Source organism: Symphodus melops (genome assembly GCF_947650265.1).
Source record: "Symphodus melops genome assembly, chromosome: 7".
Taxonomy (NCBI): Eukaryota; Metazoa; Chordata; class Actinopteri; order Labriformes; family Labridae; genus Symphodus; species Symphodus melops.
The window spans coordinates 11,071,241-11,090,220 of record NC_136697.1 but is presented as its reverse complement, the minus strand read 5'-3'; the positions used below and the strand labels follow the sequence as shown (position 1 = coordinate 11,090,220).

General features: G+C 41.1%; 3 protein-coding genes across 4 annotated transcripts in view; 1 reads left to right on the top strand and 2 right to left on the bottom strand.

Annotated features, from left to right (window-relative positions):
• Window positions 1-127: 127 nt before the first annotated feature.
• Window positions 128-2,908, bottom strand: LOC306826249 (peroxiredoxin-6-like). Its single transcript, XM_079347449.1, has 5 exons — window positions 2,745-2,908; window positions 1,925-2,081; window positions 892-1,041; window positions 610-756; window positions 128-516 (listed from the first exon to the last, which is right to left on the bottom strand). The coding sequence occupies exons 1-5, from the start codon at window positions 2,834-2,836 to the stop codon at window positions 349-351; spliced, it is 714 nt and encodes a 237-aa protein (XP_079203575.1). The 5' UTR covers window positions 2,837-2,908; the 3' UTR covers window positions 128-348.
• A 522-nt stretch (window positions 2,909-3,430) lies between these two features.
• LOC306826248 (polyisoprenoid diphosphate/phosphate phosphohydrolase PLPP6-like) lies at window positions 3,431-6,806 on the top strand. Its single transcript, XM_079347448.1, has 2 exons — window positions 3,431-3,813; window positions 6,356-6,806. Exons 1-2 carry the CDS (start codon window positions 3,447-3,449, stop codon window positions 6,775-6,777), a joined length of 789 nt encoding a protein of 262 aa, XP_079203574.1. The 5' UTR covers window positions 3,431-3,446; the 3' UTR covers window positions 6,778-6,806.
• A 1,629-nt stretch (window positions 6,807-8,435) lies between these two features.
• The window catches only part of LOC306826183 (myocilin-like), a 17,730-nt gene continuing 7,185 nt past the window's right edge, over window positions 8,436-18,980 (bottom strand). The window contains exons 2-4 of one of the 2 annotated variants that reach the window (XM_079347345.1): window positions 10,294-10,718; window positions 9,630-9,728; window positions 8,436-9,415 (exon numbers count right to left, since the gene is read on the bottom strand). In XM_079347345.1, coding sequence (XP_079203471.1) covers window positions 8,613-9,415; window positions 9,630-9,728; window positions 10,294-10,609 — 1,218 coding nt within the window. In that variant the 5' untranslated portion in view covers window positions 10,610-10,718 and the 3' untranslated portion in view covers window positions 8,436-8,612. Of the gene's footprint in view, window positions 9,416-9,629; window positions 9,729-10,293; window positions 11,016-18,980 lie in introns of those variants that run through there. The other variant, XM_079347344.1, reaches the window with a different exon arrangement.

Sequence of the window (18,980 nt, the reverse complement as noted above, 5' to 3'; positions counted from 1 at the left end):
GAATGGATGCATAGAAACAAAATGACCCTTAACACAAACACGTACACAGCATCAGTGGGTGTGAGGGTGGGAGGGAAGGCGGTGTATGCAGGGTGTGTCTGTCCATATGTATCACTGTTATAGAAACTACTGCAGCCATAATCTCTTATCTTTAAACATCACAATAAAACTTTTTATAAAAAAGCCAAAATATCTTTTTTTCTTGTACACTGGAACTCATCTAATTTAGTAGATCTTACTTTAACCTGAACTCGTATGTATTTTATAAGACTCATTTATCCCTGGGATTCTCGATTCGTTTATCTTCCTGATAGAGACGATGACGGTCATCCAGGTCCATAATAAGGTTCAGTCTGTGAAAGGTAATTGTTGGTTTGATAGAAGTGATGTTGGCTGGGGTGTGTAGCGGAGGTACTTCTTCCCAGAGGGCAGAGCTTTACTGTATACGCCCTCTGGGAACAGAGAGGCTGCCTCCTCCTCAGACATGCTGGGTGGCACCATCACACAGTCTCCAGGCTGAAGGGACACAGAGACAAAAGAAAGAAACAAGGTTATTCCTAACAGCTCCATCACTGGTTCAATCACAAACTTGTCAGCACTTTGACATACCTTCCAGTCAGCAGGTGTCGCCACTCGTTTCTCCGCCGTGAGCTGGAGGGAGTCCACCACCCGCAGGATTTCATCAAAGTTGCGTCCTGTGGTGGCCGGGTAAAGAAGCGACAGTTTGAGCTTCTTGTCAGGGCCGATGATGAACACCTTCACACAGAAACAGACAGATGGAGCCAGATTAGGTTAAAATACAGTCTCCGTCAGCATTACGACAGAAAAATGTCACATTTTCACGAGTAATCCTGCAAAGTCAGACATTGGGTTGTGGCTGTGTAGACTCACACAGCGGGCGGTGAGTGGCATGCCATCTTTGTCCTTCTCGTCGGGGTCCAGCATGCCGAGGGCGACTGCCAGCTCCCGTTGACTGTCCGTGATGATGGGAAAGGGCAGAGAGCTGCACCCTGACTCCTCACAGTTGTAGGCCAGGATGTCCTAGTTATTACAGAGACACAAGCCATGCTTTCAACAGAACCAGTGCACTATTGTGTTTTTATGATTAAAAAAAAGAAAGAAGCAAAGTCGTCCAGAACACACGGCAGAAGTGACTAAAAGATTGAGAATAAAATAGAACAAAATGAGTAAATGAAGTGGTTCCTTTTGTTGGTTGAGATACGCAGCGTGTTAAAGCTCACTGCAGACACATTAGTACCGCTTATCGGATTTTTGTTCTGTACTCGCGTAGCTCGGGTTTTCCAATGGAAAATCTCACTTGATGTTTATTTCTTGCTGTGAAAAATGCAAGCGGCCTTGTCTGGCAACCTGCCGATTATAGTCATTGATAAAAACTACTGTAAAAAAAAGATCATGCTTGCTGCTAATGGTCTCATTAGTGCCTGATGATCATAAAGAGGCCTCAGTATGAGTTTCAGTCTGATTCAAAACCTCCTTCTGTGACTGTAACTCACTCATTTCCGGTTAGACTTACATCATGACATTCAACAGTAAAGCCTTATCCAGGGGCCTCGTACCTGCTACAAAATAGCCTAATGATAAAAGTACTGTTTCACGTTTCAAAGAGGGGTTATATTGGTCTTGTTTAGATGTTAAAAATAGTCTAAACTTCTTATTGCTTGTAAAACTTTGTGCTTCCTCTGTGTTCACTGAAAGAGGAAGCTCACTACTGATCAGTTAAACAGACAAGGGCTGAAATGTTTATGTGGATTCCCTTATTTCACGACCCCTCCTTTAAACATTAAACAAACCTTAAACAAAGCTCTACGTTTAAGTAAAAGCTGTTCAAATCATTTTACTGATGAGATATGTGTGTGTTACTCAAGATGTGATCTCAGAAATCCGACAGCTGCAGGTGTCACACCTTGGTCCAGCCGTGATGATCCTCCAGGTCATCGATGGACAGGGCGATCAATTTCACATTGCGTTTAATGAACTCACTGCTCAGCCTTGCAGCGCGGCCCAGCTCCGTGGTGCAGACGGGAGTGTAGTCTCTGGGGTGGGAGAACAGGATTCCCCACCTATAATAAAACAGAGATTATTGTGCCATGTCTGGATCAGGAGAAACAATCTCAGGTTTCAATCTGAGTGCAATCTCCAAATTTAGAATCAGATTGATAGAAATTTAATCTCACAATCTCTGTTGTGGTTTTATGACTTTTATTTGCTGATATTGTAGACTGAGACTGAACTATTCAGCTGACCGCAATCTGACAGGAAGTGACCTCTTTGTCACTCAAATTTTAAAATCAAAACAGGGCAAACTGCTGACTTTTTCACCAAGTCAGCAGTTTGATTGTGCACCATCAATATTGTTGGAGATTTTAAGTTTAACCTCTGACCTTCACTGCTGACTGATGCTTTTGATTTATCTCATGGTATTTAAGAGATCTGAATTCAAAATAACGGCCTGGGCACATTAATTTGTGCGTCATATATAGATAAAAAAAAAACAATTTTATTCACTTTGAGACCAAAATGTAACATATTTGTGTGAAAGTTTTATGATACTAAATACGATTTAAGTGTTTCAGTTACTTTAATTAAACAAAGGTCGACAGGAAAAGTAAAAAAAAAAAAAAGGTTAAAAAAAAAGGGACAGGAACTACACGCAGACTGTCAATCCGTATTGAGGATCTTGACGCGCAATTGAATGAGACAGCTAAACTAAGAACCATACTCACGAATCTCCGAGAAATTCATGGAATTTGATTTGTCCAAAGGTTGTCTCTGCCTCAAAATCAGGAAATAAATCCCCGAGCAGCAGTCCAGGCATGTTCAATACGCGCGTGGAGTTCCGCGTGTGCAGCAGCAGAGGTGATGACAGACAGCAAACGATGGAAAGTGGGCGGGACCTTCCCCTCTCAGAAGGCTACACAACAGCAGATTTCAGACACTTAGAAATATGTTCAACATTGTGCGTTCAGGTTCCGTTTTGCTTAAATTGCGCAGTCCTAAAAGTTTCCTAATTTCCACGCACGCCTCCTGTCCGGTTTCCTGCCAAGATTTGAATTTTTTTTTAAGTCAGCACTGTAACACTTCCAATTCTACCATTTTTTCTATCACTTTTTTTTTTCATCACTTCTAATTCAATATGTATATGTTTGGAGAATGTCTTTGGGCAGGCGTGATTCACACATTAATTTTGAAGCGAAATTAGGAAGTCACCGCTGTTCAAGGTTTAATTACATGATAATGGGGAAGGATGATGTAGCCACGTGACCAAAGCGGTCCAGGTCTAAATTAGTGACATTTTAACCCCTTGCACGTTGACTCCACAGTTTGCAGGATGTTGTGCTTCTGAGTGCTGCGGGTTACAGGGTTTGTACGTCAAAGTTGGTCGAAAAAGAAGTGGGAAAAGTTTACTCACACTCTGACAAACGAAAATGTCCTCGCCCACTTCCAGACGGAATAGTTCCCGTGGATCTCTGTGTGGAAATCGTGCATCATCTGAGTGTCATGTCCGTCGCCGGGGCTCCAGCTGCCCTTACTTTTCCCCTGAAGACTTAAACGTTAGCCTTAACCAACCGATATTCACAATAGCTCTTCGTTTCCTGCTGGCGATAGACCTGTGGCTGTCCAAGCTGCTCGGGGTGTGCGCATGTGAGGAGGCTTCGTGGGGCGGCATACGACCCCTGGTGCGCCTGGTTGAGTTCTCCGGACATGTCATCCCCTGGATCATCGGCACTGTGTACACTCTGTTGCGGGGAGAGAGTGTGAAGGAGCAGGAGATCATGCTGAATTTAGCCCTGGGTGAGTGTATAGGGCACTAGTTTGGATACCTGCAATATAATTATGAATTAACAATTAGTCTTAATATTCACCCAATACACACAATTAAAATCCACCCCTGACAACAGATTCAATTGAAAAAAAAACAACAACACACATTTTGATATAAGAAATTAAGCCTTGACAACATTTAATGCATTTCTTCATTGCACTGTATTCTCCAAAGCTGCAATGGAGAGTTGAAAAAATAAACTTTAATTGTAAATTACTCCTTATGTGCTATAATATAAACTTACTTATTATTCAGATTTCTGCTCTGCGACTACTTCATATTTATCACAATACTTGTGCGCAACGCTGATGCGTAATTACGCACGGCTATGTCAACATTAAAGTAAAGTGTGTGGCAGTTAACAAGTGTTTTTCTTCTCGCCACAACCCCAGTAATACAGGCCAAAGTCGAACCTGTCCATCCTAGTGTGAAATTATAAATATATAGAGCTGCAGGGTATTTGTTGGTCCACGTGAGAGAAGCAACAGCGCAGCCATGGAAAGTTTTCTACTTTGAGCAGCAGCTGACAGCAGCTGTGGTCACTGACAGGCATGCACGCGAGACGGCTGATGTTTAATTAGCAAACTGGACACTACTGTACTGACTGATAGTTTAAAGATCAGGTGCCTTTGTTAAAGTCCAGTGTATGGTGTTTTGGTTGAGTAGAGGAACTATTTTGGCATACGATCATAGGACGCCTCTGTAATGTGGGAAAAGGGTATAACCCTTCTTATGTCTTGAACAATAAGAGCCTAATGTGGCCAATGCATTTCATTTCTATTCAGATATTTAATTCTGTGGGGCATTGTTAGTTTTTCAATTCATTAAAATGTTTTATCATGGTTGTCTTTTAACAAAAACAAATCTCAATCATAACTCTGCTTTTATAAATAAGTCTTTGGTTTATGGACTGTAGGTCTGATAAATGAAACACTTTGAAGACCTCAACAATAACCAAATATGACCGTCACACTTAATGATATGCCTGACACAATTAATGTTTATAGGTTGTGAAATGCAAATCATAGAGTTATGCTTTACAAAAAAGTTATAAGCCTTTCGACATATCAATATCTTGTATCTGCAGGTGATGGCTAATACAACATCTGGAAAGTCATGTTGTTTTCCAATCCAAAACAACCATTTCTATCTGCATTCTTATCAAATCACAGGCACCAGATCAGGCTGTTTTTTTTTTTTTTTTGCTTACAACAGATCTTTACTTGAAATCAACACTAGATACTTGTGCCCTGAGAGCTGTACTTGTAGACCTTTTATTAAGGGTGTCTGAGCAATTACAGACAGCTACGAACAAGTAATCTTATTAGACAAGATACATTTACCTGTATGCACCACTTTAAAGCATGACTAAATAATTCTTAGTAACATTACTGAATTCAGAAGATAAAGAAGAAACAGTTTATGGTTTGTACCTTTGAATTCATTACAATCAAAGGAAATTGCTATAAGAAAAATAGTTTGCATGTGAGCTTCTCAGAATCACAAACGACTTGCTTCTAGCTGCAGACTGGTAAATGTTCTGTACTCCTATTGTTAGATCCAACCTGACCATTCAGTTCTCATCCAGAGACTACACAAATGAGTTGGGGTCTCTGGTACTGCTTTAAACTGGTTTTCGTCCTACTTCTCCAACAGATCTCTCAGTGTTTCCATCGGTAACTTTTCATCTTCCTCTGCCATCATCCCCTTTGGTCTTCTCCAAGACTGCATACTTGGTCCAGTCCTCTTTCCATTTACTTACTCCCACTTGGCAACATTTTTCTAAAATACAATATATCTTACCACTGTTACGCTGATGAGACACAGATCTACCCCGCATCAATTACTGTAATTCACTTTATTTTGGTTTATCTCACTCATGTCTATCCCGTCTTCAGCTCATAGAGAAAATTAGCAGCCAGAGTCCTTACGGTCAAAAAGGAGAGACCACATGACTCCAGTGCTTACCTCATCACGTTGGCTACCGGTCAAACTAAGATTTGATTTTAGAATACTTCTGACTGTGTTTAAGGCATTAAATGGTCTCGTCCCTGCTAACCTCTCTGAACTCCTGTCTCCATATCAGCCGGTAAGAGATCTTAGGTCATCTTCACAAAACCCTCTGTCAATTCCCACATCAAGGACAAAGTGCAATGGTGATCGTGCCTTCTACATTGCAGGACCAAAACTGCGGAACTCTACCTCCAACCAAAACCCGCCTTAAAACATACTTGTACTCAATTGCTTTTAATGTTCAATAACCCATCAAGCAAAACAAATTGCAACACCCTGTTAGTCTTGTGCTAAACTGGACTCAAATTGTTTCTTATTATTTTGCTGTTGCTTTGTTTATGTTTTTTTTATCTGCACTGTCCAATAATTTGAATGTTGTGTGTATAGTGCTGTACAAATAAAGTTGAGTTTATTCCCTTTTTGAAATTTTACGTTGTTATCCCGATATACAAACATAAACCAATATATTTTTTGTTCACTCTTCTCCCCCTCTCACAGCTCTGCTGCTGGACCTGCTTTTGGTCAGAGTTGTAAAGACTGTGATTCAACGTCGCAGGCCAGCACAGAACCGCTCAGAAATATTCTCCACCTTCTTTGTGGAGCGTTACTCCTTCCCCTCTGGCCATGCCACACGGGCAGCCATGTGCGCCCGCTTCCTCCTTGCTCAGCTGGTGGATGAAGCCTCCATGCGGGTCCTCGTCATGGGTTGGGCCGCTCTGGTTTGCCTGTCTCGACTGCTGCTTGCCCGACAGTATGTGACAGATGTGAGCTTTGGCCTGGCTATGGGGTACTGCCAGTACAGTCTGGTGGAGAGGTTGTGGGTGACATGGGACTGTGTGCAGGACCTCATGCTTATCGGAGTAAGAGAGAGACTCAACAGGGCTTACAGCGGACTCTGGATGGCAGATTGGAAACACTAGATTTAATGGAAATGTTTGTGTGTGTGTATGTAAGTGTGAGTGTGTAAAACAGAAGTTCTCTTCTGTGATTAACAGTGAACTTTATCATTTTTTAGATTATATAAGAGTTACTTCAATACGATTTAATTTTGTTAAATGTGTCAGTTTATAAGCATCTTTTTGTCTTCTTTTCTTTTTCTTGATGGAAAACAGAATTGTTCTCACAATGCTGTAACAAAAGTTGAATTGTGTGTATCATTTAAAGAGTTGTATAAATAGAATGCAAATATTAATGGTCAAAGCGAGAGGGCCGTGTCCCATCTGTTACTGCAGGGACTCTGGAAGTTAAATAGGCAGCAGCCGCCATGCTGGAAATCCTGTCTCAGCCTAACTTTCAGAGAACCTAATTATTGAGAGTTGGAGCTGAGGCAGGTGTTAGGCCTCCTGTTAACTCATTAAATTGCACCTTACTTTGTACAAAAAAAAAAGAAAACAATGAATGCGCCAACATTGTTTTCAGACCTTGCTTTTGAACTGGGAAACAGGAGTAGAAAACATATTTTGCGGTGGCCTATAAGTAAAATGTCATATAAGGTATTCAATATGCAGATATGAACAGCTGTCTACAGAGGGCAGTGCATCACAAGGATGTAGCAAGTCCAAGATGTATGGATCCTGATGCAGACTACTGGGTCTGTGTCCTGCTTTAGGTACTTCTCATAGTCAAACCAAACTTGGAAGTGGATTATTTCATTTAAAAGCAAGTTTTTAACAACAAAATATAGTAACTAGAGCTAGGCTTATAATATTTAGATGTGTTATCAGTTGTCAAAGCTCTATAGCTGAAAGTTAGCATAGGCTAATCAACCACCAAGAAAATCACATAATACAATTTCTATCCAGAAAATGATAAAAATAATAATAATAATAATAATAATAAGAAGAAGAAGAATCTTTAATTTTTAACTTTAAAGTCAAATGAATGTATCCACGGTTATCTGTTTCAATGGTAGGCTACTCTTTGAAGGTCCTCCCACCAGTCAGAGACTGTTCCTATGATAATTAATAGCCTCATTAATTAGTGTTCTTCAGGGTAACGACCTTATCGAGCCCAGGTGTGTAGTTAACATCAGAAAAGATAGCGTTTAAACTGTTACCATCTGTAACATTTGTAATAGTTGAAGGTTTCATGCTGAGTCGCGTTGCTTGGTTTGGTAAATGTCCTTACATTTCAAGATGTTCAGGAGCCATAACGGAGAAGCTGCCTTGCTTTCTGCAAGTTTGAATAAATCCTAATGCAGGTAAGCTAAACACACAAATATGGCAATATGTAAGCTACTCTTGTTTGCCAGCTAGCCTACTGTACAGTCACATTTTTAAGCCTCCATTCATAGTACGAGTACATAAATAAGTTAAATGATATGCAAAAATACAACATAAAGATACACTACTTGCACTAAGAGCCAGCATAAATACGCTGTTCATCATTAATAACTGATCACTGATAACTAAATTGCAAAAATAAATGTATGAAAGAAAAACAGGTTCATCCTTTTAAACTGTTTTTATTGAAAACATAAATAACATTAACTTCTATAAACAAGTAGCACAAATATTTCCAATTTAAATCACGACTACAATTTGTTATTATCACCAAAATCTGTAAGTGCTCATTTAAAGCTAATGCAACTGTTATGACTTTATTTCAGTTGCTAGATGATAGTAATAGAAAAATAGAATTTAAAGATGAAAGTACAATTAAAACACCGCGGCTTGATATAATCTCTGTGTATGCAAATGAGTATACATCTTATTCACAGTCCTTTAACAGCATTATCTCTTTGTCTGTGTCCTCTTTAGCTTCTGCTCTGATTGGCCCGCCCCAGTCTGATGTCATAGGTGACCATGTGGAAGTTGTCCCAGGCGTGCAGCTTCCTCTGGGCGTGGTTATAGTCTACCATGCTATTGTACCGGTACTTGTTCTTGAAGGGGACGGCTACAGCTCGCCCCTCTCCGGTAGCTGTGTCAAACACATAGTTGATGGTGGTGTTGGCCGCAGTGTAGCTGGCCACTGTGTACAGACGACCGCATACCATAAAAGCATTGGCCACTGTGCTCTTCCTTATGTTAGTCTCCCAGCTTCTCTTTACCTCAAGACTCTCTGGGTCCAGCTCGGAAATCACAATTGCACCCTTTGCCTTGCTGGTACTGTAGATCGCCCACAAGCCTTGCTCATCTGCTGCCAGGTCGATGTCTGTGTAGCCACCCCAGGAGTATGGGTACTGACCATGAAAGCCGGCATGAGGCAAGTCTGATCGTGATGCCTGTTTCTCTGAGGTCAGATCGTATCGGATCAGAGTACGACTGCGCCTGCGCTGGTAGTAGAGGGATCCTCGGTACATGGTTGCCCCTGTGCTCTCCACAGGCTCAGGCAGGACCAGGACCTTCATGGGAAATCCTCGGGAGAACTGATCCATGTCTTCATATGCAAAGAGCTGGCGGACATCTTTGCCCACCGCATCGATACGCCAAGCAGTCTTGTTGGTGTAGAGCTCACCTTGTGGCTCCGGATCCTGCAGCCACACTCCGTATTTTCCTGTGATGCTGTCAGCCTTTCTGTGCATCACAGGGTCTCCCACTGACTGCAGTTCGCCACAACCTGCAAAAAGAAACAAAGTAAAATGTCATTTGTTACATATTTTGAGGGCAGCTACATACACATCAAAAAACTGAAGGGAAATAAAGAAAAAACAAGACCGTGATATCATTGAAAAAATGATATCACAGTCTTGTGATCTAACTATTATCACATATTTGCAGTGATTTCTAAGGCGATGACTAGGATGACTTGAGCAACCACAAAATCGAGTTACCTGTGAAGTTTCCCTCAGGAATGAGATGGGACGCTGGAACCTCTGTTATCTCAGCCTTCATCTCTTGGTAGGAACCATTCCCAGTATCAAATGCAGGGTCTGAATGACACAGTAAAGGAGAACTACATTAAAGAATGTAAAATAAAGCCAAATACTCATGTTAACATGACTGTTATTTTAGCACGTCCAAATGATTGCAGTCTGACATAAAAGTTAAAGGTAGCCACTATCTAAACACAAGAAGTCGAAGTTTCTGATTTATTTACATCTATAAAAATGCTTTTGCTCTCCTGAAAATGATCACGCTCACATAAACGGACATGCTTGACTGACAAAGTCGTAAAAGAAGAGTCCGTGTTGTAAATTCCAAACCGCTCACTCTGCATTGGACAGCTTTACTGCTGTCTGACTCGGCTTTTCATAATCAAAGTCAACAAAGTGAAAAATCCTTTAAAAAACAAGAAACAAACAAAAAAAGCTTAAATAATAACGAGCCATAACTTGCAAAACGTTTGGATTTTTTTTGTTTGTTTACCTGTCACCATCTGTAAAGGAAAACCTTTTACACGACCCAAAGAAATCGCTTCTCTTTCAGGTGCAGAGGTCTGTTAACTAAACTTTATATTGTGCAGGTTTTTCCCTTTTCACACGATGATGTACGTACCACTTGCAGGTCTGTTTTCACGTGGATTCCCCCCTGACATGTGTGTCTGCTGGCAGGGTTTGTGCCTCAGACTCTCAGCCTCTGCACTCAGCTCCTCGAGCCTCTTCTGCAGCTCCTGGACTTGCCTGTTCAGCTGGTCCTTATCCTGCTGCAGCTGGTTTCTTTCCCCTGTAACTTGTGTGAAAGCTTCTTGAAGACCTTCTTCAGTTGTTCCGACCCCTGTTCCTGCACCTCCGTCCTCTCCTGCTATCAAGCGGCTGACCAGAGCCTCCAGCAGGGTTAGTCGGGACAAAACTCCGTCCACTTCTGGTTTCATGTTGTTTCCAGAGCAGCTGGACTCTTCTGGGCTGGCTACGGTGAAGGTGTACTGGCAGCGCCCGGCTCGATCATTGGAGCGATGGAGGGAGGCTCGATCTTGGGTCTGGCTGAAGGTGGACAGGGTAAAGCAGGAAACACACAAGAGAAAAACCTTGAGCCACATATTGGAGGGTCAAAGTAAGTTATGATCCTTTAGTTTGGAAAAATGTTCTCTTTATTTGTTTCTCTCTGCAGTAGATACAGTCTCCGCCTGATTCTAGATGTTTCTTTCTGATGTTGGCTTGTTTCTCTGAGTTCCTTTGGTCAGGGCAAGCCGGTGTCTGAATCCCAGCAATGCTGCGAGTGGGATATTTATACAGTTAACTGTCAGAGAGAGGAGGGGACTGAAAGTGTGTTAGGGAGGGAAACATAGCCTGGGGTGTGTGGAGTGTTTGTCCATGTGTGTCTTCTTTTCGGTGTTATTTGTGGTCGTTGAGTGCTGAAAGGGACAAACAAGTGAAAATCACATAGTATCAGTGGAAAAATACACTTGTTTTTTCCTGTACAGAATTCTTTCATTGTGTCTCAGCAGTTGGTATGTCTTTGCAGGTTGTTTTGACTGGACAGCACCTCTTTATGTGTCTACTGATGTTCACCTGCTGCGCTGTTTACTTCCTCCATAACTGATCGTTGTACTGTTAAATCAGCACATGATTCACATTAAACTGAGTTTATGGCCCGGGCACTGAGTGATATTAAGGCTCAACAGTAGAGGCTCTGAACCCAAACCGGTACAACTCTCCCCTCTCCGGCTGGGCAGGATGTCTGGCACAGGAGGATCGGCGGGAGATCTGGAGAGGAATGAAGACATGGTGTGGTTGTCTTCTCAGCAAACCTCACATTAAAGCCACATGGAGCCGTCCAAGCATGGGGATGTTTACTATTGCCCTTTTCATGTATTCAATTTTTACATTGAAATATGCACACAACTTGTAACATTGTACAGTTGTGAGACTACATCATTGCATCAATAGAATGATAACAAAATACGACTAGCATGGTCAAATTAAATTAAGTTAAAAAACACATCGAAACACAAATTGTTTCCTCCCGTCTGTGTTGTGCTCTTCTATTATTACAGTATTTGTGACTACAACAAGTAAAAATTGTATTTGTGCCATACAGAAAGGTGCAGGTTTTTCCCTGTCAGTTTTTATCATTGCCACCTTTTTGAAATTTGCATGGAAAACAATCACAAGTCCAGTAGTGATACTAGAGTCTGATGGAGGCCCTGGGCAAAAATCCTTTTGGGGGCCCTCCAACCATCATATATCCCCATCACTGTATGTGGCTATGTGTCTCCTATAGACGTATAATTCATCTTCATTTTCTTTGTTTACGTTCATTGACAAACTCTGGTTTTCACTGCAATAATGTGATGCATAACAGTGCAGCGGGAGTGAGTGCTGTCAGGTGGGGCCCCTTAGGGAGGTTTTCTGAAACTGCTTTGTTTTAAGTTTTTGAGCCTTCAGGGGCCTCCTACTTGTCTTACCTGTTGACATGCAGAAAATGACTTTACTTTACAGTGGTGGTAAAAAAAACATCCAGTATCCAAAAAGCCATTGGAATTCATTGTCTGTGCAAAATAGATGAAGTACATATTCCAAATGTGATAACAAAAACTCCAGACGTCCTCAAGACATCACATTTCAACCTCAAGGTGGCGCTACAGAAAAAGTCAGGAGATCACTGCAATCTTTTGGCTTTGTCTTCTGGGGACCTGAAATATCTGTACAAAATGTTGACAGTAAGTAATTCAGTCATTCATCCTGTAGAAATATTTGTTTGGATCAAAGTTTAGAGTACTGACTTACTGACCATGAGACTCATAGACTGTCAGGGCCAATCTGTTCCACTAGCACAGCTTAAAACATGGCTTTAAAGGTAAGTGACATGTTATTTTACTGGGCACATTACTGAAAACAGAAGCTTTCTTTAAATCAAAATCATGCTGTTTGTCTTTCTTTTCTCACATCATCGGAGACTTGGAGCCCAGCTGTCTTGCAGCTGTCTGCATTAATTTCGTCTGGGACTTTGTCTGGTTCAGACCTGGAGAGAGGAAAAGAACATCTATCACCTACACAAGTGTACCCTTTGTAAGTTTGCAAAAACATGTTTTGGTCTTTAAGGTCTGTATGCTGGTAATACTTCCTCTACGTTTGTCTCAACTACCTTTTTCATTTTTTTCCCCAAACCAACATGCTGTTTTCAGTTAGAAAATATTCCATCTTAAGTACCAACAGCCTGTTTACCCTCAAAGGTAGCTCACAGTGCACATCTGTGTTTGGTCCCACAGGCTCAATCCGTTGCCTAGTTAACCTGTCCGTTTTACGACCTATGGAAAGGCACTGGTATTCCACAATGTTTTTACCACTGAGGTGTGTCTTCTTACATAACGTAGCGACTCAGACAACCTGTAAAAAGCAAGCGGAGGATCACAGCGTGCACACATCGTCTTACAAAGGCATTCCTCCTGAATGCTGAAGCAGCTCACCTGGCAGCAAGGACTCAGTGTTTGTGTGTTGGATATGACAAAGGTTTGCACAATGTGTTATAGTCCTTTGGTCACTTATAGGATCACTCAGAGATGCTGGGCCTCCATGTACTGTTGCAACTTTCATATACTTGTACACACTTTTTGCCTCACAAAGATTTTAATTGCCAACTATAGCATTAGCCCTAACTTTTAAATATCCAGTATTTCCACTTATATTTTCACAACAGTAGCTTTAATCTTAGACTATTAGTCAGTGTCGTGAAATCTGGAAGCTAGCCTAGTCTTGAAATGCTCACACTAAGCTAACAGCGATCTTGGAAGCCTTTACCCGGTGGTGGAGTAGAGAGGATCTTGGAATTGCAGAATCTTACTGAATATGATCAACAATCAGTTAGTGGTGTGAATCAGACACGATTTAGAAGTGGGTAAACTTTATGGAGAGCAAAGAATATGTGTGTATACTCTCTATATACCTGCGTATACCCTGCACTACGCCACTTCTTTACCTACAGTGCTGTCTGAAGATGTTCTCGGAGTAACTAAACTTTCCAGAGTTTCTGGTGGAGCCAAAGGTTCGTGATTTAAGACTCTGTGTCTTCTTTTTCAGTGCAGTGCATGGTTGCAGTCCAAAAAGCTAAAAAACGCTTCAAATGGTGATTATTTACAGGTTATGTCGTTTTGACCCTTTCAAGCTCCATGCAGACTGTTTTACTTTATAAATCTTTGCTTACTGAAATGCTGGTTGACAAGAATATTTGCACTACAATAAATTGAGCAAGCAGTGAGTTCTTCAACAACCCAGTCTTAATGCCTTAAATATAACTGTGTATTCTTTGCATACAGGCCTTTTAACTGTTTTTTAATAAAAATGATTAGTTGTAGATAATTGATTTCATCAGATGGAGAAAGAATGAAAAATATGAGAGTCCTGTTGATATTTTGGCAGTCTTCTCAAAGTACAAACCCAGAATCCTTGGCAGTATTTTTGTTCCCCGAGTTTAAATCAGAAGGGACGTTTTACTGCTGCATTAGTTTAAATAGGAATTTAATAACATTATGCAACAGGAAACAGAAGGAGGGCTGTTTGGGACATTGGCAGAGCAAAAGAAAAACTAAACAGATGAGAGAAACAGTGTGAATGCTGAGAGGGGACAATTTTTTGAAAATGAAACGCGTGCTGTCAGATTTGTTTACTTGCAGCCACTGCACTCTGATTGGTGATTTTACAGGAAAGGGGGCTTTGAGTCACTGAGACAGTGTCAACATCATTTTCCAGTGTCCCTCCCAATCATTGGCCCGCCAGAAATGCATTTACAGGTGTGAAGTGTTGCATGACGTGCGTCTACTTGGATGCCAGTCTGCCTCGTGGATACAGACTAGAGTGATTCCTTCACAAAGTGTAATACCCTCAAACACAACTCCTATCTAAATGTATTGGGGACATTTTCACATGTCACAGTGCTGGTCTACAACGTAACATTACGAGCTGAACTGTATATTTAAGCTGATAGGTTCTGCAGCTCAAATGAGTCATGGTGTTTGACGCGTAGGGAGAAATTGATGGTGCTGAATGTTAATCAGTGTTTAATTCTGTTGTATTAAATTGGTACATGAGAGTTCAGCGTGAGGTGTTTCAGAAAAATGCATTAAATTGGCCTGCTTCTGTCGGCTGTATCTGTGAGGATATAATCACAGTGGCTCACACGCCTACACACTTGAAACCTTGGCCTCACAGTAGCACAGAATGTGTTGTTTGGTCTCTGACAGCTCAACGTAGGTGTTACACCAGAGGTTCATATTACTGATGCAGACATGGCAGCAGAGGGGCATTTTTAATACACAGTCATTGTGTTATATAGTCCCATATGCGCTACTCTCCTGAAAATGTCCTGAAATTGTCCAAGTCAGGTGCATGTGTGAATGTAAAGAGCTAAATCTTTTTTTTCTTCCTTTGAGCCCCCTGGTTAGATGTTCACATATCGTCTTGGTGTGCAGATGTTTGAATGCAGCCTGTAATGTTCTGAAACAGTCACTGAGAGCAAGTGGGCGAGGTGATTCTGTTGTTCCCGTTGAGAGGAGGTTCCCTGCATTATACTCTTTATTGTTTTTCACTAAACTAAAAAGGCCACTGTGTGAATGAGGTGACGTATTTGAAAATGTATTTCTTTTAGTTTCTTGCCTGGAAGTAGATGGAAAGATTTATACACCCTTACCTGTTCTATTTGTGTTCAGTATTACGTTTCAACTAGTAAAGGTTTAAGCAAGGAAACACTCTGCCTGGCTCTCAAACAACAGAATCTACCTACCAACACATGCTAAACAATTATATAACATGCCATGTTCAAATACTGGCTTCTCTGACAACAATGCAGCAGCCAGCATGTCATTTTTCTAAGTTTTGATTCTGGTCTAGAATGATCTGTATTTGGCTAGTGATGGCAGGCGGTTTTAACGCACCCTCACACGGCCATTTTGGAAATCCCTCAGTTAGCTGAGCAAACAGCAAACCAACAGGTTTCACAGAGTTGGAACCGGCCAAGTGAGCTGAACCGATGCAGGGCTGGCTAAACACTGAAGCTTCAGTGTCTGACCCTGGGGGGAGGGGTGGTCTGTAATGTTTTGAATCTGGACTGAAGTATCAATTTTTAAATGCTACGTGTCCAATTTATATATTAATTCTTTAACACCTTTAAGATATGTATTGAACAAACAAGGCAAAATATGAAAATAGTTATTGACTAACAATACGTTCAAATTTGCATATCCGCACTGAACAGAAGATGAGAGACGACTAATTTGGGCTTTTTCATGGCTCTACTACAAATGCCAAATTGAAAGGTAATTTATTTAGGTGTCTACACTGCAGTAGTGGACCACTAGCATTACTAGCATTGACAACTTTGCAGCCAATATGTCAGAATTGTGAAAGGTAAGAATTATAGCCTGACTTGTTACTAAATTAAAATGCAATTAATAGAAATTATATTTGTTTGAAAAAAATATGAACAACAAAGTGATGTTTGCCTGAGAATGCTTGTATCATATATTTCAGCACCCTAAGTATTTCCCTTGAAATCATCCTGGCTAATGTTTGTGCGTCTGTTTTTTTGTGTGACATTGCGTCATCTAATTACACAGTGTTAAAGTATTGGAATTCCTGTTCATTATAATTCCAGTAATATCTCTTCGAGCGTCACCCTTCAGGCACGATGTTTTTTTATAAGTATGGGTTTACGGGATTCCACTGGATCTAATATGCACATTCAACAGTTACTGTAAATTCCTCTTTTCCTACCTATGACACTAACCGTTCCTTCTGTGTGTGTCGTGCAGTTTGTGACTACCGGTAGGCTATGTAAAGGTGTGCATTACGTAATGGGGCCAGTTTTTCCCACCTATTGACGACAGTTTAACAACAGAGCCCTTCTCCCCTGCATGTCAGGCTAAGATTTAAAAGCTATTGGCCAAACTCAATAAGGGACAAAAATAAAAATCTGTGAATTCTGAGCCATAAATAGTTTGCGAACCAGCAACAGCTCAAACTTCGGCCAGTTTTCATCTTGAAATAACATTAATTCTCCTTGTCAGATTCATCAGGTAATCTCATCTGAGGAAAAAAAGGGCAGATCAACTGAATTCCTTTCCTCTGAAGAGATATAAATCAGAAATGTATCAAATTCAGCAGATGCCTTATAGGATGTATTCATGTATTCTTGTTTGGCTCTGTAGAAAACAACCTTCATTCAGCCAATGGTTTGGTACTACTTAAACTGGACACAATAAGGTTTTTTTTATTTGTTGGACTCTGATAAGGGACTAGACAGAACCTCCTGTCCAAACACAACGCTGCAATGAGTAATGGATGATTCAGGCTGCTGATGGAGTGGTGCAGAGACCAACATGTTGCTAACTACTCTCCCTGGACTCCGTTTGACCTTGAGCCAATAATTTGTTTTCCACCAGCACTCCACCATCTGTCTCTTATTTCAAACGCACTCATACAATGGCAAACAATTGCACACATGCAGTTACACACAGAGGCACAATGTCCTGCATTTCATGTAAACAGAACTCACGTGCCTCTGGAGCATCTTTAATTTCAACATTAATTCACCCACCTGATGAAACTAAAGGTACACTGTACACCTGCACAACTGTAGCTCTCACATAGGCAAAGCTAGACAAACAATACATACTCCTGGTATCACCTACATTCGACTCTATATTCACAAACATTTAGTAGAAGGCAAAATAAAATAAATACAAGTATGGAAATGTCCTTATGTTGGATTGTTGATCTTTTATGACCACATAAAGTTTGTAACACAAAATGGGAATGCTCTGAATTCTATGATTCTGTTTTATTTTCTGTGTTCAGTCACTAGTAACCTGTAATCCTCTGAAACAAACAAGCATATTACTTATATGTAAGTTACTCCTTTAACTTAAGAGATACTTAAGTTGTATGCTTCATATCCAACCTGAAAAAAACCTACCAAGTCAATAAATTAGAATAGTCTTGCATTGATCAGGTGAGCCTTTCTCAGAGGTCCCTGAATCATCCTTGGATCCCGGTTAAATGGCGTCTGTGCTAAAAGGGGGCAGGTGGCAGTCAAAGGGAGCAACCAGGTCCCGGTCTAAAAACAGAGACAACCTATATTTTAAGCCTGAAATACTGAACTTGAGACAAACTCCTCTGTCACCCCAGATACCTCAGGAAACACGATCTTTGGCTGGACATAAAAGGGATGCTTCAGTAAGAGAGAGAGGTGTTGATGTCACTTGATAGCCATGCCAACACATCCTGTCCTCCGTCAGGTAAGGTCACAGAGATCAAGCCTGAGATAAACCACAGGAGTCTAGTCTGACAGTTAATACATCATTGTGAGTCATCATGAATTCAGTAATTTACATTTGTTTTCTATAAGCACCAGAATTTATAAAGACTACCAGACACTTTTAAGCCCCAATGTTTAGTTTTTTTTTCTTCTTCCAATATCGACATGAACCTTTTTGAAGCATCTGAAACGCACGTCTCTATGATGTGAACAAATGTGTCTTTAAGGATTTCCTTGAGGTTTAATTTTCGTTTAGAAATACATTTTAATTAAATAATTGCAGCTATGAACAAATCCCAAACAAAGAGTGACTGGATGCTTACTGCCATCTAGTGATGGACCAGCTCACTACAACACGATGGGCCCAGTAGAGACCTCTCAAGAGGCCTGACCATAATGAAAAGGTCCAATCCTGACTAAATCGATATGACTTTAACGTCCAAAGCAAACGGATGAGGGTGCACAAAGCCCTGTGTCCTCGATGTGCATCAGATCCATTTCAATGTCTTTGCAAATGGGCTTGAAGATCAAATTAGCAAATTAGATCATTTCATGATAGGCATCGAGTGCAGGACAGACACTTGATGAGACACAGAGGTTGTCCCGATAGAGAATGTCAGCGTCCTTTTATGCATGACCGCCTTCACTAGTCTCGGCCTGCAGTGACAATCTGTGAGCGAGAACAACACGTCTGTGTCCAGTTCAAGTGAACCCTTCCAGGCTTCACGTTTTAAAACGTATTAATGAAGGCTAACGGATGATGCATTTAATCACAGCGACGTCTTAACATGCACACAGAACGGCGACATAAAATGACTGTCACTGCGTACCATGTCTGAAATTCACGACAGATGCTGCTGGTTCCTGCTCCTACTGCAGGATCTGAAGGAGCGCGTCCCCCTCCTCTGTTGCAGCGATGCGCAGCCGTGCCGCATGAGTCACAGCGGCAGATATGGCACGGATGTAAACAGGGGGCGGGCTCAGGTAGGACTAAC